This window comes from Alosa sapidissima, chromosome 15 (assembly GCF_018492685.1).
Source record: "Alosa sapidissima isolate fAloSap1 chromosome 15, fAloSap1.pri, whole genome shotgun sequence".
NCBI classification, from domain to species: Eukaryota; Metazoa; Chordata; class Actinopteri; order Clupeiformes; family Clupeidae; genus Alosa; species Alosa sapidissima.
Genome location: NC_055971.1, coordinates 6,317,539 through 6,341,430, shown reverse-complemented (window position 1 = coordinate 6,341,430; position 23,892 = coordinate 6,317,539). Strand labels below are relative to the sequence as shown.

Sequence of the window (23,892 nt, the reverse complement as noted above, 5' to 3'; positions counted from 1 at the left end):
ATTTACTTTACAGCAATTTTAAATCAACATTCAAGTTAATGTTGTATGTAATTAATGACTAATGTTAATGATGTTTGTAATTAATCTGTGTTTTACTGCAGTTCAAGGCGTAAAATAAACACATTTTTATTAAGTCTGAAGTAGTCGCCTACCAGGAGACTATCTAGAATTTACGTTACACTGAACATTGTGTTGGTTGCCACAGTAACATTGGTACTGACTTTGGAAAAGCATGCGGTTCCTTCTTCCTGTTCTTATGTTGAGTTGTATTATATTAAGCGCTGTATTATATTAAGCGCTATTAAGTTCTAACATGGACAAATCTTTCAACATGAGTAGACGTTTTCATCTCCTCTTCCACCAGCCTAGATGCAGAACCTAGCGGCAGCCAATGTAATTTGCAGCCAGGGTAGTCTAGCAACTCTCCATTGGCTTGCGAGCTAGAGAAATGAAACTTCGATCAGGCCAACATAGCCGTATATTCACCCCTTGCAAGTGACGTCACGTTTTGTTCGCGCCACAGCAAAATAGCCTAGTGGACGGCAAGAACACGAATCAAATCAATGGGTTGTAATGGGACATATCGCACAGCTAGGAGATTATAGTGAGATTTAACCGTAGTAATGCCCTTCCACGACTGTTGGCTTATTGTTTGGAATACAACAACATCCCATGTTCTTGCATAGATATATTTTGGTTTGTTTTCTTTGTGTTTCGGGAGTATTTCAACCACAATTGCATGCTTATCTCCTCAGTGTATGAAGCACAGCAGCGGTTGCTATAGCAACCATAGACTCTGAACAGGACGGCAGATAGCACTTAGGCAAAGTCTTTGGCAAGATCTGAATGTAAACAGATAATACCGTTCAAGTTTTTTTAAAATTTCCTATTTCTTTCAATTCTTTAACTTAAGATGTAAGAAGTAAGTTTATTCGCTGGGCAACGTACAAACTGACGAGTTACATTAGCCCTAGCACTATGAGCTACGATAAACGTTAGCTAGAATAGCTAGCTTCTAAGTGTGGCAGCTAGTTATTATTTCATGTTCTGATATGACATTCTTAACGTTTTGACTATGTTACAACTGATAAAAGCAAGACAAATAAAGTAACCAAATCGCTTTGCAATATTTTAGTCCAGAAATACTTATGGGTGTTCATTTACCATAATGTTAATTACAGTAGCCTAACGTAACGTTATCTCCCCTTGCTGTTACCACCAGTTTTAATAACTTTACATTTGCGATCATGACCCATTTCATCTAACAACACCACTGGCATCTTCTTTGACTATCAGACCCCAAACAGCAATACATTGAACTACAAAGATGTTATAGTAATGGTGTTCAGTTTATCATAATCTTTATGACATAATGTAATTTGCCGTCCGTCTCCCATCTTTTTGCTATCCAGCATGGAGCCGTCACGTGACTTAAGTCACGTGTCTGCAAGGGGTGAATATCCGTTGGGCGGGCTTAACATAATGATGGCAGAGTTGAGACGGTTCCCTGTGAATTCCTTGCTACTACAAAGAAGATGAATGCTGCTGCTGGCGAACAGCGCGACACAAGTTAAGCTTTTTTTAAGTTGGCAAAAGTTTGATCAACTAGCCAACAAGCTCTGCTGGTGGGAAAACGCATGAGACTCATGAGTTGTAGCGCTATCCTATTGCGTGCAGACGGAATTTGAAAGACAACCGTTTATCCCGTCCCTCGGATTGAGCACTGCGAATGGTGTGTGGAACTGCTGACTCATCACTGCATTTCTCTGGTCTGTAACCACAGCAACACAGTCACAACAGAGCTGTCCAGTACCCTTGCACCTTGATTTTTCACGCCAGCTGATGGAATTTGCAGGCCTGACAATTATCAGCCACCATTACATTACGTTAAATATCAACCACTGATCCACCTGTTTACACATGTGCCCAGCATCTAGACCATAACAAATTGGCCATTGCTACGGAATAATTTTACTTCATGGAATGGCATTAAAGGGGAACTTGGCAACTATTTCAACTTAATAAACCCGTTTAGAAATCATTTGGATGGTTAAATGACCTGTTCCGGTGAAAATGGTGACTTTCCCCGCTGCGCCTAGCGTCCCCAGGCGGAAAACCAACCTTGCAACATTGAGACTACCGTCCCGGAAAGAGAAGTGAGAAACAAGAAACTCGTTTTAAATCGTGTTTCTTACCTTGTAACATCCACATAGTTCTGCCAAACTTATGCTAACAGTTCGCTAGCTTGTAAACAAATCCATGTGCTTTATCGTTACCTTTTCACACAGTTTGAAATAGCATAATGTGCAATTTCTCCAGCAGAGGGGGAAATCCTGCCAAGTTTCCCTTTAAATGGTGACTGCTGACCATGCAGCGACTACAGAAACCTGAATTATGTGACAACCATAGACCGCTACCCCATTCCACATATTCAGATATGTACTACACAACCCAAAATCCTGAAGTGTAAAGCAACGTCTTGGTGGATATCAAAGTTGCCATGGAAATGTTTTTGATTTCAAAAACAACTCAACCCATGCCCATGCTTGTTTGTTCGAAGATGGTGGCCGATATAAAAGTATCTTATCAAATAGTCGTATTGGTTTGCCTTTTGAATCAAATGTTTTGTGGTCATGATGCACCTTGTAGCTGGTTGGCCTGAGTCTCCTCAGCCCCACCATCCTAAGAATGTCTCAATGCACTGCAGAGCTCAGCAGCGACTATTTAAATGTGTGTAGTGTCATTATTCTCTACTTATTCATAAGTCTGCTTTATAAATGCCTCTAGTGACTGATGAGATGATGAGTTGGAGCATTTGTTTGTGCATTCATCTTCATAATCTTACAGTGAAAGACTGTAACATTGTTTTGGTAGTAGATTTGTAATATAATTAATAGTAATGTAATATCATGCAAAAGTATATACTGTACACTTTTTTACAACAGGCAACTAATAATGTTTAAATACAAATTATGATATATCCTATCCTATATCCTTTACCAACATGATCGTACTATTGGTACAGACTATTATGAAAATGCAATTGACAATTCTCAATAGTGATAATAGTGCATAAACATATAACCATAAACATGCCAACCAATAGTGAAAGCGTTCCCTCAGCAATTACATCCAGCCACACACAGCCAAGTGCCACTGCCAAGGATTGAAAGAAGACCAAAAGGGCCCTCTCTGAGACTGTAGGACAGGAAGAATAGCAAAGCCTTGCTAGCACAAGACATGGCAGTTGACTGTTGCATTTGTCTAACAAATTAGATTCTGTCCTATGTAAAACACGTTTTATTATTTTATATTCTTTACGTCATTTGTTATTACTAAAGAAAATACTAACTACAAAATTACCAAACATTTTGTCATTTTAGAGATTTTCACAAGTCAGGAAACCATTTTGGTAATATACAGGTAATGGCAATGTACCGGTAACACCAGAGTCAAGAATGGGAAAAATTGTGACATTGCCCTATCTTTTCACATAATGATTCTTAAATGGTGTACAGTAGGTTTAAATGCTTCCTCCTTCTGATCAAGAGAGAAACCAGTCTTTGACTGCCACCCTCAGGACATTCTGAAAGAGCCAATGATTTGCTATAAAGCCTGATGTGCATAACAACTATCTAAAATGCATTGTAACTTATATATATATAAACCTTTCATTTTTTGGGTGATGCCTTTATGAAGTGAGAATATATAACCAAAATATCCCAATACAATAAAATGTATACAGTAGGCCTATAGGTTTGTTCAACCTCTCTAAATTCCCCCAAAATGAATGAAACCTCCCTTCTCACACAAATGGCCCATTTGATCAATCTGATCTATCCCGTATGAGATGACACAATGAAAAGGCACACCCCTTTCTATAAAACAGTTGAGAACAGAGAGAGGGAGGCAGACAGAGAGCAGACATGCAGGTCTCTCTGAGTCTCCTTCTGCTGGCCTGGACAGTGGCAGCAGCCACTCTGCTCTCTCCCACCCTCACCTCCAGCTCTGATACATCTGACCTCTGCCAGCTACGGGAGCATTTCAATCTGACTGGGATGCACCAGGATGGAGATGTGATCATAGGGGGACTGTTTGAGGTCCATATGTTTGCTAATTTTCCAGAAATGTCTTTTAGGACTAAACCAGAGCAGCTCCGGTGTCATGAGTGAGTTGAGAAGCTTCAGGCCAAGTAGTAGGAAAAAAAGTTGATCAACTGAAGATATCTTTAATTCAAGTTATGTTTGTGTTTATGCATATGTACAAATCTGTTGTATTGTTCCATACAAATACTAAAAATGTAATGTAATAATGACTGCTACTGTATACATATAAAAAGGGCTTTATTTGACAACCTATTTTCATATGTTGTAAAAGTAAGCCTGTTAAGTAGCCTAATCATTATGTACTTAATTATCTTAATGGCGATTTTTTTTTTTGTCAGGTTTAACATGGACGGTTTCAAAACAGCACTGACAATGGTTTTTGCTGTGCAAGAAATAAACAGAAACCCAAACCTGCTCCCTTACATAAAGTTAGGCTATCAAATATCTGACAATTGCATGAGGCTGGACGTGGCATTCCGAGCTGCCACTGCTCTTGTCAGCGAAACTGAAAAGTATTTTTCCATGCGGAATTGCACTGGGTCATCTCCCATGTTAGGCATTGTGGGAGATCCTGTGTCCTCTCACTCAATTGCCATATCCAGTGTACTGGGACTGTTCCGTGTTCCAATGGTATGTAACAGCAAGGAATTTAACTGGAGTGCTAACATTTTCTCAGCATGCGATGCTGATCAATGGTGATGTTGATGTGTGGCTACCATGTCAATACCAAAGAAGATACAGCTGAAAAATTAGCTATAGATCAGATGTCTCTTTTCTCTGTTATCTCCAGAATATGTTTGCAAGGATTCAAATCTCTTGGGAACTATGTTCATGTTGATGAAATGAAAATAGATAGCTATCATACTGTATGTCACAGCCATGACAGAAACATGGCACTAGAATGTTTTATTCATCCATGGCCTCTCAATATAAAAATAAGATTCAGTCATCATACAATGCTGTTTGAATAATGTAAGGCTGTTATGACTGTTTCAAAAAGAATCCTGCAAAGATCTTCTTTTGGTATAACTATTGATAATATAGATAATTATTTTTAGCGCTCTCCTTTGTGTAATGCCACCACTAACTAAAAATGGTAGTTTACATCTGTATAAGTTAATATTAACTTATGAACCATTAAAGAAAAGGATGTTCATCTTTAGTTACACTAAACTGTTTTATCAGCTTTATAAAGTAATCAGACTTGTCATGTAATTTAATACAAGAACTTAATGCTTAAAGAACTTCATGCTTTCCATTGTCTTTTAGGTAAGTTTTTTCGCCACCTGTTCCTGCTTAAGTGATAGAAGGCGCTACCCCTCTTTTTTCAGGACTATTCCCAGTGACGCCTTCCAAGTGAGAGCTATGATTCAGATATTGAAACACTTTAGGTGGACATGGGTGGGCCTCGTCTATGATGATGATGACTATGGCCGACATGCTGCTAAGTCTTTTCATGAAGATGTCTCTGCATTTGGTGGTTGTGTGGCATTCTCAAAAATACTGCCCAAAGACAATGATATTGTGGGGATCAGAAAGATCATGCAGACAATTAAAGCATCCACCTCTCGAGTGATTGTGGTCTTTTCAACCGGGTCAAATCTACAGCCCCTAATGGATGAAGTAGTTCGTCAGAATGTAACACGGCAGTGGATTGCCAGTGAGGCATGGTCCACTTCTAATGCCTTTCTTATTCCGCGCCTGCTCACTACACTCAGAGGCACTCTAGGCATTGCCATCCGGCGTGGTGAGATTGAAGGACTGAAAGAGTTCCTATTAAGTGTCCGCCCTGACAGCAATACATACAGTATGGTGAGTAGATTCTGGCAGGAGATGTTCAGTTGCAGGTTTGAGCCAGAAGAGGCCTTGGCCGTATCTGAGGGAAGAGTGTGTACAGGAGAGGAGGACCTGAGCAAAGCTGATTTGGCGTACAGCGATGTGTCTGATCTCAGACCCTCCTATAATGTCTATAAAGCAGTCTATGCCCTGGCACATTCTCTCCACAACCTGATGAGCTGTGTCCCTGGGCAAGGGCCCTTTAAAGGGAACAGCTGTGCCAGTCTACATGACATGCAACCCTGGCAGGTATAAATAAATGTTTGAATGTTTTTTTTTTACTTGAAATGCAGAGCTTTTACCAAAGTATTTGTGTTGTGGTCTGATATTTTCCAAGTAATTAATTTCCATTGTTATTCCTCCATCTTGTTTGTATCAGTTGCTTCACTACCTACAGTCAGTGAACTTTACAACAAGCTTTGGGGATCACGTGTCTTTTGATGAGAATGGCGATGCTTTGGCCATCTATGACATCTTGAACTGGCATGGGATGCCAGATGGGACAATGAAGACCAGAACCGTGGGTGTTGTTGATGAATCGCAACCAACCGGGAAAGTCCTCAGTATAGATGAGGACAAGATCTTCTGGAATTTTGAATCAAAAGAAGTAATTTAACCTCCTTTTAAGTTGAACATAAACATATGCTAAGAAGGGCCATGTGTAGGACGTTTATTTAAATTGTTAAAAAATTATCCAGAAAAAGCAATAGAATGTGAGTAATGACATGTGATGTCAATAACTATATAAATAAATAAGCACATCAAAATGCTTTCCCATCTACAATATTAAAATCATTCCACTAGGACTATGAATGCAAACAAATTTAGTCTAATGCCTAAGAAAATTCAGGTTTCAGAAATTCAAATGACTTAGAAAAACACTAGTTAAACTTACTAGTTTCAAGTAACTAACTTACATAGCAACTCATATCATATTTATATAGGGGAGCAACAAGTTGTTATACAGTATATCATAATTGCAACATGTTTCTTTCAACCTCAGCCTCCTAGGTCAATGTGTAGTGAGTCCTGCACCCCAGGAACTAGAAAAGCCATAAAGGAAGGACTACCTGTCTGCTGCTTTGATTGTATCCCTTGTGCTGATGGGGAAATCAGTAACACTACAGGTAAAATGACAACAAATGTGCTAATCCTTAGTTCAATACGTAAACATTTAAAAGAAAAAGGCTTAATGCCAATGTTTACTGTTTTACCCAGCACACCATTATGTTCCGAGAGTACTTCCTCTCCATATTAAGTCCATATTAAGAATGCAAAGCAATTCTTACCAGTGTATCTTCATTGGGAATCAAATGAAAGCAAAGAAAGTTACAATGCAGCAGGCTTGAGGCAACACAATGTATTCTTCAGAAATATAGCTGATATAAACTGAAATAAATGCTACACCAGAAGTGCATGCACAAAATGTACACACATTATAAAGGACATAACAAACAAAAAAATATGCCATATAGCCTATTCATTATCTTTGAGTTCAGTTGAAAATAAGGAACTTTTCATATTCAGAAATATGCACAAATGCAAGTGCAAAATGTAGCCTAGGCCTACGGCACATTTCAATGAAGTGCATAACAAACAGAAATAGCCTAGTCCATATCTCCGTTAACTATGTTTAGTTCACCTGTAACTGTGTAGGAGTGTAGCCTAAACAATGTTTAGCTCGTAGATTATAGCTTAAACTTGAAGTGCTTCGGTTATATTTTAATTCCATGTCGACTGAGCCGACACCGGCACTGACATGAGTGCACCGTCACTTGCCACACACATCAGCACTCAAAGTTTTTAACTGGCAAACAATGGATTTTATGTAGCGGCGGCGACAAAATAGAGCTGAAACCTAAGTTAAAGGATAATTCCGGTGTGATTTTGACCTAAAGTGTGTTGAAACATGATACCGAGTGTGAACATATGTCTCATAGCTCACCTCGGCTTGTCCCCTGCACTCAGAAATCTGGCGCTAGTTAGCCAATGCTACCAACACAGTGTTTCGTTGTGGTGCCTCGGGCATCGGCCTAGCCATGCAAAAAAATCACTGTTTTACACCATTTACGATGCTCAAAGTAGCTCCATACTTCATTGGTAGACTTCCAATTTAAAACGAGACATAGAGAACTTTGAAAAGGCACTGGTAGTTTATTTACAAGACGATTTATACAGACAGTACCTTAAGGAATTTTACCGTTCAACGCCATCTTGAATTTAGTCACGATAAGTCGAACGACGAGTACGAACAAACAGGTATGATAAGGGTATTGATCAGATTTCAAAAATAATTCCGTAAAAATGCATGGATTCCAGTTGCTGCTACTGGAAGCAACTGAATCCATGCATTTCCACTGAATTATTTTTGGAATCATACCTGTTCGTTCGTACTCGTCGCTCGACTTATTGTGACTGAATTCAAGATGGCGTCGAACGGTAAAATTCCTTAAGGTACTGTCTGTATAAATCGTCTTGTAAATAAACTACCAGTGCTTTTTCAAAGTTCTCCATGTCTCGTTTTAAATGTCAAGGCCCTCGGAAGTCTACCAATGAAGTATGGAGCTACTTTGAGCCTCGTAAATGGTGTAAAACAGTGATTTATTTGCATGGCTAGGCCGATGCCCGAGGCACCACAACGAAACCATGTGTTGGTAGCATTGGCTAACTAGCGCCAGATTTCTGAGTGCAGGGGACAAGCAGAGGTGAGCTATGAGACATATGTTCACACTCGGTATCATGTTTCAACACACTTTAGGTCAATATCACACCGGAATTCTCCTTTAAGGAGGGTTCACATTGTACGCGTAAGTGGCAGCGCTGTGCTATGAAATCCGTTATTGTCAATGGCTTACGTACGCAAGAACTGGCCTGACGCTGCACTTTGTGCTGAACCATGTTGAACTTTGACCGCAGCGCGCTTTAAATCATAGGTAATCAATCACATTACCTCAACCAAGAGCAAGCGGTGAGGGCAGTGCATGCCGCGTACAATGTAAAAGCCGGCAGCGGCAAGTGCGATGCTGGTGTGTGGAGTTGTATTGAGAACAACGGAATCTAATGTAATTGAATGCCGAAAGCGGGTTGCGTCTCACTCATGTCAGCGCCAGTGTGTGTCCACAGTGTTTAAACCGCCATTCAGCCGATCGGGAGTTCAGAACTGCCTTGGTGTTTATTATCTCCACGACTACAGGAGGAAGACTTGGAGGAAGCCTTGAGGACAAGAAACGGGGCATCAAAGGGTCAAAATAATAGCAGCCAAAGATGATTGTTGCTAACAGAACAAGTGACTGTATAAAATGTATGCTCGGTACTTAATCGCAATCGCATTTCCTCTTCATTTCAATTCACTTCTGATTTTCTGTCTTTCAGATTCTCTTGAATGCTTCCGATGTCCAAAGGAGTTCTGGTCAAGCCTGCAGAAAGACCGATGTGTCCCCAAGGAGATTGAGTTTCTCTCCTATGAAGAGGCTTTGGGCATTTCCTTGACAACAGTGTCCCTCCTTGGTGCGTGCATTGCTGCTGTGGTCCTTGCAATATTTGTTCACCACCGTCATACTCCTGTAGTACGAGCCAACAACTCCGAACTGAGCTTCCTGATTCTGCTTTCACTAAAACTCTGTTTCCTGTGTGCACTGCTATTTATTGGCCAGCCCAGGCTATGGACCTGTCAGCTCCGCCATGCAGCATTTGGTATCAGTTTTGTACTCTGTGTCTCTAGCATTCTGGTCAAGACAATGGTTGTGATTGCAGTTTTTAAGGCCTCAAGACCTGAAGGAAAAGGGGCCATGAAGTGGTTTGGGGCAACCCAGCAAAGAGGCACTGTCATCGTCCTAACCTCTCTCCAAGTGGCCATCTGTGTGATCTGGCTCTCCACTGCCTCTCCTACCCCTCACAAAAACACTCACTACCAGAGCTCCAAGATTGTGTTTGAATGTGCAGTGGGCTCAGTGGCAGGTTTTGCTACATTGTTGGGCTACATAGGCCTTCTAGCAGCCATTAGCTTTTTGTTAGCTTTCTTAGCAAGAAACCTCCCAGATAATTTCAATGAGGCCAAGTTCATTACCTTCAGCATGCTCATCTTTTGTGCTGTGTGGATTGCTTTTGTTCCTGCCTATGTCAGTTCTCCTGGTAAATATGCAGATGCGGTGGAGATCTTTGCAATCCTGGCCTCCAGCTTTGGCCTACTCATGGCCATTTTTGCTCCAAAGTGCTACATAATTCTCCTGCACCCAGAGAGAAACACCAAAAAGGCACTCATGGGCCGAGCCTCTACATGATATGCTTGCAGGGTGTTGCCTATTCCACTTCCAGTCATGAGTTCATTTTAAATTTAGTACATTCCATACAGTTGCCACACTCTTCTCAATCCTGCATTATATGGCAAGACAATGCTTTGTAATCACTGAAGTAATGTTTCCACTGTAATCATTCATGTTTACATGCCTTGCCTATCATTGAAGTTTAATGCATGAAATAAAACACCTTTTCATTCATTACATTGTTTGTTTCATGTGACTGATAATGGCTAATGAGCTTGAAAATGAAAATACATTTGGACTCTACATTAGCAAATAGTAAGGGCACTACTGAACTAGATTTTAATGTAATTAGGAATATGATATTAGCCTAAATAAATGATGAATCTGAAAGTATATTGAATTTCAAATTACACCTATCTCACTCCCTCACGTCACAGTTATACGTTGTATGGACTCCGCCCTTCAACAGCTCCGCAGGTACCAATCCCTTGCTGCACTGCAGCCTTCATGAAAAATGTGCATACCCTGCTGGAGGGGGCTACCCTATATACAGTGGGGAGAATAAGTATTTGAACCCATGCTAAAGTTGACTAAAAAGAGGAATATAAAATTATCTGTTAGAAATTGAAATAGAAATCTTAATGCCTTAATTAAAAAAATGAGTAAAAATTCAACCTTTAAGGATACCAACTTTCTTAGTGAATGAAGAATGTATCGTAAATAAATAAATGTTCTTCCTTAAATTACAGGGGCAATAAGTATTTGACCCCTATGTTAAATTCCCATAGAGGATTTTTTAATTTTAAAGGCCACTTATTTCATGGATCCAGGATACTATGCATCCTGATAATGTTTCCCCTGGATTTGGAATTAAAATAGCTCCACATCATCACATACCCTTCACCATACCTAAAGATTGCCATGGTGTGTTTTTCAGTTAGCCTATTAGCTGGTTTGATTTGCATTGAACTCAAAGAGCATCAAACCAGTTAATATAATTGAAAAACACACCATGCCAATCTCTAGGTATGGTGAAGGGTATGTGATGATGTGGGGCTATTTTAAATCATTGTGTTCAGAAACAAGCTGAACCTCATCTGATTTAAACTAATGTATAAAGTGTTACTGCTACAGATATCGCGAATTGCTTTGCTTGTAAATGAAGTTAGGCCTACTTTCCTTGTGATTGTTGAATGAAGTTGTAGGCCTACTTTCCAATGTGATTGTTGAATGATGCTGGCCAGAAAAGAATATAGGTGAAAGTTTCTGTGTCATGTCATAGGCCTTCCTCTCGTCTCATTGCTACTCGGGCAGTCTCAGCAGGGAGATGCAGCAGCTAGCAGGACGTTATTGCGTTAAAGCTCCTCTATGCAGCTTAAGCGATTTCTTTGCTGTTTTCTTGCTTTTTGCTCTCAGGTTTCTCTGCAGTGCTCCCACTGCAGCTTCAGAGTATATATTTTACCACACTCCTCAATCGGCCAGTCTACAGTTTCCTCTTCCCTGTTCTTCCGGTTTACTCGCTTTCTTCTTCTTTTCGCTGGCTCTGCCATGACAATGTCTGAGTTCTGCATTAAAACACATCAAATGAGCCGTGGAGACAGTATTTTTCGTTGATCAACCACTACAGAGCTTGCCCCGGTATACCCTATAGCCCCAAATCGCAAACAGTGGATTAGCTAAGGGCAGTGAGCCAAATGCTTCCCAAATAGCATTTTCTAACCAGTATTGTTCAAAACAGCACCAAACCTCGCCAGTAGCTTGCTCAGGGTCCCTACACATAAAACAAAGCACCAACAACATAGTTAGCGAACCCAGAGTTTATTACAGAAGACTGTTAAGAACACCAGCTCCTCCAACCCAGTATCGCAAGGATTCGTTGTACTGTCACGTTTGGTTAGGCTAATCTATTATTTGTGATTCCTGATTAATATGTAAATGGGAACATTCCCTAGCTTAACACTTTGCTGCAGATACAAATATCTTATTCTGGATATACTGTAGCCATAACCCGAATATGGATGTTACTTCAGTGTGGAGTAGATGTGTTAACATATCAATCGTGATTTGCATACAAATGCCTTGCAATACATGACCCAAAATTAGTCACTACTTAGAGATGACCTTGCCATCTATTTATCTACAGTATCTACCTATCAACCAGCATAGCATCCACTTTATTTAGCATAGCATAGTTAATGGTTGAAGTTAATGGTTGAATAATTGTTTTGGTTGTTTGTTTATTCATTTCAGGATGTCACCCAGGCAGATTTAATAGAATTGTCAAAAAAGCAATTCATTTTTGTGCAGTTGATGGCCTTGTGTCCCACAAAAATAGGGCTTTGGCGTTCCCAAATAATACGGTTATTCCCCAACAGATTAACATCTATCTTAGCTCATCTTCACTGATCCCGACTAAATCGGCTCGCAACTTGAGTGTCACAATTCATGACAGACTAAATATGTCTGAGCAAGTCTGCAACAACAGTCATAGTCAATGTACACTACATCTGTGCACAATAGTGGGATCCTAATTTGAAGGGGATGGGGAAGATGGCTCCATTGTTGAACTCTCTGGGTCTTCCTGACCACACCTCTCGTATCCCCAAAGGGATGCCCAGAGAGGCTGCTGTGCCTGCAAGCAGCTGCCTTTTTCTTCGACATGCTGGAAAAATCCTCCCACTTCTTTCATACATCAGGGTTGAGCACCTGTCAGGGCTGTAATTTTTTGGCAATGTTTGCCCACAGCTTTTTGTCTCTGTTGATTGGTGTAGGTGCCCTTAAATCTACTGAATAATACAGAGTTGTTAGCTTAGCTCCCCTAGGAGCACTTGTAATTCTTCAGACCTGAACCTTTGATTTCTGTTTCTCTCCATTTCCAAAACATTTTTCTAGGTTTATTGTTGGCCTTATAAAGACAGTACAACTTTATACAAACAAGGCCACTTAGTGAGTGGCCTTTCCTTCCCCGCACATCTCATAGCAGTGCTGGGTGACGAGACATTTACATAACCTGGACTACTTTCATGGTGCACTACACATCTACACATTTTTTTATTTGCTGTCTTACTTCCTGCATCACACCAATTAAGTACTTGAGTTCCGGTGCTTTTGGGATTTCATGAACTTTATTTGGGTTTACAATGCATTCTGGAAAGCCAATCTAGGCTTGTTTACTCTACAAGCCTTATGTCAATCTCAAATCTGGTCATTTCTAAATTATTCTGAGAAACCAGCTTGATTTGATTTGTGTTTCATTTTGATAGATAAATCAAAGTTTGTAATTAAATAGATCAATATTTTAATTGCTTGACCCCACCCATTATTTTGTCTTACATGTTATAACATACATGAACATTTACAGGACAATAATTAATTTGAAGACGCTGATGATGGCTTAGTGTCAAAAAACGCCTTTGTCTTTCAACATGCTCTCAATAATGTTCAGGAAAGATTATACACTTGAGTGTGTTTTTTCGTTCTTATTAAACCATAAAAACCAACCTACACATTCACCATGCTCACTTAAAAAGAGATAAAACATTTTGAACCGTGTGATGTCTGTGGCACACTATAACCAAACTATCCTAATCCTGAGCTATTGGTAAACACTAATGCAATCTTTAAAATGCACACTGGCCTACGGCAGGCCTACTCTAGCTTTTTTCTCCCTTTCTAAGTCCCACTAATATGAACTAAATTAACCATCCTCTCTCAAACGAATGGTCAACTTGCCCAATTTGACATATCTAATGTCAGACGACACAATGAAAAGGCACACCCCTCTCTATAAAACAATTGAGAACAAAGAGAGGGAGGCAGACAGAGAGCAGACATGCAGGTCTCTCTGGGTCTCCTGCTGGCCTGGACAGTGGCAGCAGCCACTCTGCTCTCTCCCACCCTCACCTCCAGCTCTGATACATCTGACCTCTGCCAGCTACGGGAGCAGTTCAATCTCACTGGGATGCACCAGGATGGAGATGTGATCATAGGGGGACTGTTTGAAGTTCATTTGCTTGCTTTATATCCAGAGATGACTTTCAGGACAAAACCAGAGCAGCTCCGGTGTCATCAGTGAGTTGAGAAGCTTCAGGCCATGTAGTAGGAAAACATGTAAACCAGCTGAACATATTTAATGTTAAACTATAATGTGTGTATCTGTCATATGTATTGTAACAAAAATACCAAAAGCAATGTAATGTAGTAAAGACATATATATTATATTACATTGATAACAAAACCAAAGCCGCTCTGGTGTCACAATTAAGTTGAGAAGCTGCAGGCCAAGTATTAGGGGGAAAAAAATGTAAACTAGCTGCTGATATCTTTAACTCTAATTATGTGTATATGCATATGTGTGTATCTGTCATATTTACTGTTAAACAAACCCACCAAAAGCAATGTAATGTAGTTAATGTAAAGAGTTTTTATCTTACAAGACCCTTTCATATATTATTAACAAGCAACAACTTAGGAGCATAACTAATACCAAATGTATGGCAATGATGACAATAAGTACTGGTATAATTGTATTAATATTTATTGGTGTTGTCAGGTTTAATCTCCATGGATTCAAACAAGCAATGACAATGGCTTTTGCTGTGCAAGAGATCAACAGAAACCCAAACCTGCTCCCTTATATAAAGTTAGGCTATCAAATGTATGACAATTGTGTGAGGCTGGACGTGGCGTTCCGAGCTGCCACAGCTTTTGTCAGTGGAACTGAAAAGTCTTTTTTAATGCGGAATTGCACTGGGTCACCTCCTGTGTTAGGCATTGTGGGGGATCCTTTCTCCTCTCACTCAATTGCCATTTCCAGTGTACTGGGACTGTTCCGTGTTCCAATGGTATGTAACAGCAAGAAATGCATGGAGTTGTGGCTATAAGGTCAACATCAAAGCAAATATAGCATAAAGTGTAGTAAAATTAGTCAGATCAAATTTCTCTTTCCTCATATCTCCAAAATATGTTCCCCTAGATAGGATTCAAGGATGTCTGTCTGCTTCAGAATAGACACTGATAAAAATACACTGTTTGTAAATGTCCACAGTATACACTGAATCATTAAAGAGAAGGGGTGACATAGTCTTTCATTAGCCTATACTGTTTTACCATAAAGTAATGTATATAATTAAGCTTGGATGTAATTTCATACATGGTTAAAAAAAAAGCTAAAAAGGTTTTTCCATGTCTTTTAGGTCAGCTTCTTTGCCACCTGTTCCTGCTTAAGTGATAGACGGCGCTACCCCTCTTTTTTCAGGACTATTCCCAGTGACGCCTTCCAAGTGAGAGCTATGATTCAGATATTACAGCACTTCAGGTGGACATGGGTGGGTCTTATCTATAGCGATGATGACTATGGCCGACATGCTGCTCAGTCTTTCCATGAAGATGTCACTGCATTTGGTGGCTGTGTAGCATTCTCAGAAATACTGCCCAAAGACAATGATATTGTGGAGATAAGAAGGATTATGCAGGTCATTCAGCTATCCACCTCACAAGTGATTGTGGTCTTTTCAGCAGAGGCATACCTAATGCCCTTCATGGATGAAGCAGTTCATCAGAATATAACACGTCAGTGGATTGCCAGTGAGGCATGGTCCACTTCTAATTCCTTTATTGTACCGCGCATGCTTCCCTTTCTCAGAGGCACTCTGGGCATTGCCATCCGGCGTGGTGAGATTGAAGGACTGAAAGAGTTCCTATTGAGTGTCCGCCCCGACAACAACACTGACAGTATGGTGAGAAGATTCTGGCAGGAGATGTTCAGTTGCAGGTTTGAGCCAGAAGAGGCCTTGGCCGTATCTGAGGGAAGAGTCTGTACAGGAGAGGAGGACCTGAGCAAAGCTGACTTGGCGTACAGTGATGTGTCTGACCTCAGACCCTCCTATAATGTCTATAAAGCAGTCTATGCCCTGGCACATTCTCTCCACAACCTGATGAGCTGTGTCCCTGGGCAAGGGCCCTTTAAAGGGAACAGCTGTGCCAGTCTACATGACATGCAACCCTGGCAGGTACTGAAAAATGACATGTTTATGAGCAGGGCACAATTTTCAAAGTAGTAAAGATAAACGTGTAAATATGTTTTAAAGTTACTTATGAAATCCAGAGCACTGTACAGAAAATGAGCAGTGCCTGATATACACCAGTCACCAAGTATTTAATTTCCCACTTGTCACTTCCATCCTGTATCTATTAGTTGGTTCACTACCTACAATCAGTGAACTTTACAACAGGTTTTGGGGATCATGTGTCTTTCGACAAGAATGGCGATGTCTTGGCAATCTATGACATCTTGAACTGGCATGGGATGCCAGATGGAACGATCAAGGCCAGAATAGTAGGTGTTGTTGATGAATCACAACCAACCGGGAAAATGCTCAGTCTTCATGAGGACAAAATCTTCTGGAACTTTGAATCAAACAAAGTATGAGCTATGTGTATTTATGGATTTGTATTTGTGGATTTATTTTGATAAATTCAAAAATGACCTAGAAATAGCAACAGAATGTGAATAATGTTAATGTACTGTATCAACAATCAATAAAAATGTGAGATATGATGGTAAAAGAAAAATGACCCACCAAAACACTCCAGTAACTAGTTTCTGGTTTACACCGTAATTCATGTTACATATAAATAGGAAGTCAACCAGTTTGTATCATACATAATATTTTTGTTTATTGTAGTTTCAAGAAACTACAAAGAGTTATATGTTGCATTCAACCTCAGCCTCCTAGGTCAGTATGTAGTGAGTCCTGTCCCCCTGGAACTAGAAAAGCCAGAAGGAAAGGACTACCTGACTGCTGCTTTGATTGTCTCCCTTGTGCAGATGGAGAGATCAGTAACACTACAGGTAAAATGATAGAAAAACACTGTGCAAAAAAGTCCTTTGTTTAATACAAAAAACATGCTTGCTTCTGTTTTGCTAGAAGCCTAAAGAGAAAAGCACTCGGAATTGTGTGTAAACCATGTATTATCTTACCCAGCCCATGTGTGTTTTGAATGCATACATATTTATACGGACGCAATGCTTCACTCAAGTAGCAGTTCAATCCCTCATTGCAATGCTTGAAACAGTTAAAAAAGCACCAGTATCAGTAAATCATTCTCTTTGTACCAGTATCACTCTCTATTTTCCATTGCACTTAATTCCCTCTTTTTGGCTTTCAGATTCTCTTGAATGCTTCCGATGTCCAAAGGAGTTCTGGTCAAGCCGGCAGAAAGACCGATGTGTCCCCAAGGAGGTTGAGTTTCTCTCCTATGAAGAGGCTTTGGGCATCTCCTTGACAACAGTGTCCCTCCTTGGTGCGTGCATTGCTGCTGTGGTCCTTGCAATATTTGTTCACCACCGTCATACTCCGGTAGTGCGAGCCAACAACTCCGAGCTGAGCTTCCTGATTCTGCTTTCACTAAAACTCTGTTTCCTGTGTGCACTGCTATTCATTGGCCAGCCCAGGTTATGGACCTGTCAGCTCCGCCATGCAGCATTTGGTATCAGCTTTGTACTCTGTGTCTCTAGCATTCTGGTCAAGACAATGGTTGTGATTGCAGTTTTTAAGGCCTCAAGACCTGAAGGTCAGGGGGCCCTGAAGTGGTTTGGGGCAGCCCAGCAAAGATGCACTGTCCTCATCCTAACCTCTCTCCAAGTGGCCATCTGTGTGATCTGGCTCTCCACTGCCTCTCCTACCCCTCACAAAAACACTCACTACCAGAGCTCCAAGATTGTATTTGAATGTGCAGTGGGCTCAGTGGCAGGATTTGCTGCATTGTTGGGCTACATAGGCCTTCTAGCAGCCATTAGCTTTTTGTTAGCTTTCTTAGCGAGAAATCTCCCAGATCATTTCAATGAGGCCAAGTTCATTACGTTCAGCATGCTCATCTTCTGTGCTGTGTGGATTGCTTTTGTTCCTGCCTATGTCAGTTCACCTGGTAAGTATGCAGATGCTGTGGAGATCTTTGCAATCCTGGCCTCCAGCTTTGGCCTACTCATGGCCATTTTTGCTCCAAAGTGCTACATAATTCTCCTGCACCCAGAGAGAAACACCAAAAAGGCACTCATGGGCCGAGCCTCTAAATGATATGCTTGCAGGATGTAGCCTGATACTCTTTTAACATTCCAGGCATGAGCTATTTTTTTCATTCAGTACACAACTCTATGGTCCCTCCGCACAATTTACACAATCATCTGATTCCAGCTAAACATTAGCAAATATAGTGTCAAGTGTCATTGATGTTCAATGCAATAAAACAGCTTTTAATAAAGTCTGCTTTATTATTGGTTCATGTGACTGATATTTAATATGAGTTTTAACATGTACATACATTGGACTCGATTTGTATTAAAAAAAATAAATGATGGCGGCTGCACATGGTAGTACCATTAGGTCTCCATGTGCCCTCTTCAAATGTGGTACCGACATCTGAGGCTGAGTCCTGAAAGTGCGGCTAGCAAAGGTCAGAATTTCTTCTTTCCTGGGTCTTGTTTGCTGTGCCAATCTAGCTCCTAAACCAACAACACTAGTATCACAGTAATGGGTCGACTGAGATTGGGATGCCCAAGGATAGGTGTGGAGACCAGATGTTCTCTTAAGGCATCAAAGGATGCTTGACACTGTCCAGCAAAACTTCACCTCTTTCCAATAAATAGTGGTACCAGCCAGCAATGTCAAGGAGCCTCTGAAGTTCTCTTATAGTCTTGGGGACTGGGAATTCTTGGACAGCCTGCATCTTGTAAGGAGCTTCTGCAATCTCTGCTGATGACACCACATGGCCAAGAAAATGTGAAAAAGTGGGTTTTCTTTATATTGACCTTAAAGTGGAAATGAAGCAGTGAGAACTGTTACCATTTTTTGGTTGCTTTTTCATTTTTGAAAATACATGGATTATTTCATTAAACCCGAAATTCAAGTAGTTTCACTGGAAAATGACATGTCAATAACGACTTTTGCCACTAGGGCTCGGCCATTTTTTAAAAATGCAGGCGCTACGTCATCAGAATGGTTAGCGTTTGTTCGTGGATGTTTTATCCATTAGTGGACGTTCACTTTATTTCAATATGCCTACGCAAATTATGTTGATGTTTGTTTTTGTGTTTGTACAAGAACAAGGGCCGCTGTAATGTAGCCTGTAGGCCTATCAGGCCTATCCTAGAGGATGCACCTTTCTGTGTCTCTGAGGTCGATGTGAGCAATGCCTTTAGGAGGGTTAATTGTAGAAAAGCTACTGGACCGGATGGAATTTCTAACAGGGTTTTGAAATCCTGCGCTGCTCAGTTAGCTCCTGTGTTCACTTATATCTTTAACACATCATTGGCTCAAGAGACAGTTCCTACTTGCCTCAAACAGTCTGTTATTGTTCCAGTACTGAAAAACAAAAGTCCATCATGTCTGAATGACTACCGCCCAGTAGCCCTGACGTCTACAGTGATGAAGTGTTTTGAGAAGCTTGTGAAAAACATTATCTGCTCATCCCTCCCTGCCTCCTTCGACCCCCTCCAATTTGCTTACAGAGCCAACAGATCTACAGAGGATGCCATCTCAAACCTTATGCACACCACCTTAACTCACCTGGAGGAGGGGAATGGGAATTATGTGAGGATGCTGTTCATTGACTTTAGTTCAGCATTCAACACGATAGTACCTCTCACCTTGGTCACAAAGATGAAGGCCTTAGGACTGAACACCACCCTGTGTCACTGGATATTTGACTTCCTCACCAACCGTTCACAAGTGGTTAGAGTGGGGGGTCTGACATCTGACTCATTAACCATCAGCACTGGTGCTCCCCAAGGCTGTGTTTTGAGTCCACTGCTGTACAACATATACACACATGACTGCAAAGCCAACAGTAGTCATACCTCCATCATCAAGTTTGCAGATGACACAGTGATCTTGGGCCTGATTAGTAACAACAATGAACAGCTGTACTTGGATCAGGTTGATGAGGTGGCACAGTGGTGTCAATCTAACAGCTTGACACTGAATATCAATAAAACCAAGGAAATGGTAGTGGATTACAGAAGGCAGCAGCAGAACTACAGTTACACCCCACTAATGATCAGCGGGCAACCTGTAGAGAGAGTCACAAGTTTTAAATACCTTGGTGTCCACATTACTGAAGACTTAACATGGACTGTTAACACTCAATATGTTCTGAAAAAGTCCAGACAACGACTCTACTTCCTTCGTCAGCTAAGGAAATTCAAAGTTTCTACATCCATCATGAAGGCCTTCTACACTTCAGCGGTTGAGAGTGTTCTAACTGGTAGCATCATCACCTGGTATGGGAACTCCACAGTTAGAGATTGTATTACTCTGCAGAGAGTAGTGCGCTCAGCTGAACGTACTATAAGAACTCAACTCCCTGCTCTACAAGATATCTATTCCAGAAGAGTACTCCTAAGAGCCCAAAAGATTCTGAAGGACTCTTCTCATCCTAACAATGGATTATTCCTACCGCTGAAATCAAGAAGACGCCTATGTAGTCACAAAGCCAGAACTGAGAGACTCAGGAGAAGTTTTTATCCCCAGGCCATCCGAACTCTGAACTCACACTATACTGACTTTGCACACATTCACTCCTCAGCACTCAGCACCCCCCCCCCCCACACACACACACCTACAAGACTTTTAGCACTTTTACATCCCTCTCCCTATGCTACAGACCTTTTATTTATTTTCTTATTTCATCACACGTCAAAACACACACACACACACACATATGACTTTCTCCAACTTTTGCACATCTCCATAGAACTTTTTATTTATTATTTTTGATTTCTCCTCCATCTACCCATGTCCTTGATTGCCTAGCCTTTCTGCCCCCCCCTACCCCCCACCCCACCCCCAGTTGGGTTAGCCCCTTGAGCCGTGGAAGCCGTTTCTTCCTTGGTAAGGGAGTTTTTCCTTGCCCCTGTTGCTCTTGGGTGCTCCTTGTTGGTGCCCCCCACCCAATCCCAATCCTCCCCCACCTTTTTTATGCAGCCCTTGCCACTTAATCTACTAAACCCCTCTTCTACTGCACTTTTTACCCCCCCCCCCCATTAATGCATTCAAAAACAATGGTGTCTGCACACCAGACATAATTTCACTGCATTTCTTACTTCCAGTAACTATATGCATGTGACAATAAACTTCCTTGTATCCTTGTATCCTTGTATCAGACACAGTACTTAATTAGATTTAACTTCAGTTGCAAAACGCTGCTCTTTTGTTTGCACCCAAGTTGTGTTGGTCGATTTTACATGTTCCTATGTTTGCATTCCACACGGGAGAAGAACTGTACAATGGACGCTCCCGTCCAGCGTTATGTCTGTTAAAGTGGCCTTGAACGCCCTGCGGGTTCAATGTCAATAGAAGCTGTAATTGCGCACTGAATGCCTGTTTCTAATTGTAAATGGACATTAACCAGAAGTCATGCCAACGTGCGAGAAGACATTAGGCATTGCTGTATGAGAATTTGTTCTTCCAATTGTGTATTTTGTGTTAGGATTAGTGGCTCATTCAGTGATCTTTCTCTCTTGCGAGACAGGAGATGCAGGCCAACTGGGGTGGCGGGCTATCTCAAGGTGGTGGCGTCCCTTCACTTTTCCTGCTGTGATGCATCTGAGCATTTGGTTTGACATGTTCACGTGTGGTGTGTCTTAGACCCTCTCTTCTGATATACTCCCCAGCCCCGGGTAAGCTTCAGTCCTGTCCCTGGCTTTCCCCATCTTTCTTCAGCCATTAATCTGATGAGCACATTCTGGTCTGTGTGTGTGTGGGTGTGTATGACTGTGTGTGTGTGTATACATGTGTGTCCAGGCCTTTTAGGCCACTTGTGTCCGTGCTTTGGTGGCAAAGGAGTTTACTTATTGTCTGGAGCAAACATTGAGCGTGAGACACATAGCCTGACGAGCCAGACCCACATTAAAATGTAGGGTCTGGGCACTCACCGTTCGCAGTGCTCAGTCCGAGGGGCGGGATAATCAGTTGTCTTTCAAATTCCCTCTGCACGCAATAGGACAGTGGCAGCGCTATGAGTCCCATGCGTTTCCCACCAGTGGAGCTAGTTGGCTAGTTCAAACGTTTGCCAACTTAATAAAAGCTTAACTCGTGTCACACTGTTCGCCAACAGCAACATCCATCTTATTTGTTTTCAAGTAGCAGGGAATTCAAGCCAAACCGTTGCAACTCAATATCAATGTTAAGCCCACCTAACGACTCTATACACGATTTCATTGGCCTGATTAAGTTTAGATTTCTGGAGCTCACAAGCCAACGGAGAGTTGCTAGACTAGCCCTAACGCTAGGGGCGCGTCTAGATTTCTAGGCTATGAGACACATGCATTTCAATGACTCACACGCCACACGTGCCATTTCTCACTCCGAGAAATTATTAACTTGCCCGCACAGAAATTTCTAAGGGCTATATTTTACAAACGTGTTCAGCTCAGAGAGCTGCTGTTCAGTTACTAACCTATCGGCAAATCAGAAAATAGGATTTCTCAACCAATCAGGAAATAGTTTTGTTTTGATGTGGGTCTGCAACGTGGAGACTGCTGGTCCGCGGAGTCGTGGAGTGAAATTAGGCCCGGTGATAATTTGTCTGATAATTTGCTGCGCAGTTGATCAAGATACCGCGGACCGACAAAAAAAGAAAACAAACGTTTCTGCTATTGATGTCATTAAACATGGAGCCATACAATAAAGTGGTGGTATGAGCGTTCATTCAATGCAGGCGTCTGCGCGAGAGAAACTGAAACTAATCGATAACGTTGGTATCAAAGCTCCGCTTCAACCTGTTGAATGCTATTTAATTGTTTTACGACACTTAATAGAACAACGTTGATTTTTGGAACTTCCATAGAAACAGAGCAGAGACTGTATAATACACTGTATAGCACTGAGTGTATTGTATAGTCAAATTTGAATATAACGTGGCCAAAAGCTATTGTAGCCTTCTTTCTATCTGTTAAAGATAAACAGATCAGTGATTTACGCCTATCTGCTCGCTAAAAAAGCTGGTATTGTGTTTCCTGAATCCTTACATTCAGGCATTCAAATTAAACTTAATTAAAAAACATGTATTTTTTTCTCTCCATTTCCTACCAATGTATGATGCTTGCATGAGGGAAACATCCCAAAACAATAGCACCCATATAATTGTTGCTGTTTTGAGAAGCTGTTTTATATTCTTCTTCTTACGGGCCAGGAATCCAGGTAGGGGGACAGTAATACAGCAGTCAAGGATGGGACTTCAGGTGGGATGGGATGGGTAAGAGGAGGGCCAGGCACACGGATGGTTGATGACTGGTGATGATATACCTCACAAGTGAGGTACAGTAAGGGAGAAGAAAGAGAAATATAGAATGGGTTAATATTACTTGAAATCAATGTGGTTAATGTCAAGAAGTGATCAGTAGTGCTATATATTGTTACAGTAAATCATAGTGAGAATGGGCAAGAGAGGGAGAGTTGAGAGAAAGAGGGTAGGAGAGAGAGGAGAGGGGAGGGGGTTGTACGGCATGGCACATGACAGCACTATGCTATAGCAGCATAACTAAGGCATGGTGAGGGGTAGTCAACACCAGTGCAGGTATGGTCAGTGACCACCATCTCACGCGCGACTGGGGTGCCAGTCACACGAGGACTCAGCAGGGTGGTCCATTCCAAAATCCCCGAGATGGGTGAAGTTCCACACCGCACCAT

General features: G+C 41.3%; 2 protein-coding genes across 2 annotated transcripts; both read left to right on the top strand.

The window, feature by feature from the left end:
• The first annotated feature begins 4,043 nt into the window (after positions 1-4,043).
• LOC121684373 (extracellular calcium-sensing receptor-like) lies at positions 4,044-10,222 on the top strand. Its single transcript, XM_042064381.1, has 6 exons — positions 4,044-4,168; positions 4,445-4,736; positions 5,376-6,191; positions 6,322-6,549; positions 6,946-7,069; positions 9,315-10,222. The coding sequence occupies exons 1-6, from the start codon at positions 4,059-4,061 to the stop codon at positions 10,220-10,222; spliced, it is 2,478 nt and encodes an 825-aa protein (XP_041920315.1). The 5' UTR covers positions 4,044-4,058.
• Positions 10,223-14,150: 3,928 nt separating this feature from the next.
• On the top strand, positions 14,151-18,282 carry LOC121684372 (extracellular calcium-sensing receptor-like). The gene is made up of 6 exons (XM_042064380.1): positions 14,151-14,275; positions 14,757-15,048; positions 15,400-16,215; positions 16,401-16,628; positions 16,934-17,057; positions 17,375-18,282. The coding sequence occupies exons 1-6, from the start codon at positions 14,166-14,168 to the stop codon at positions 18,280-18,282; spliced, it is 2,478 nt and encodes an 825-aa protein (XP_041920314.1). The 5' UTR covers positions 14,151-14,165.
• The last annotated feature ends 5,610 nt before the right edge of the window (positions 18,283-23,892 follow it).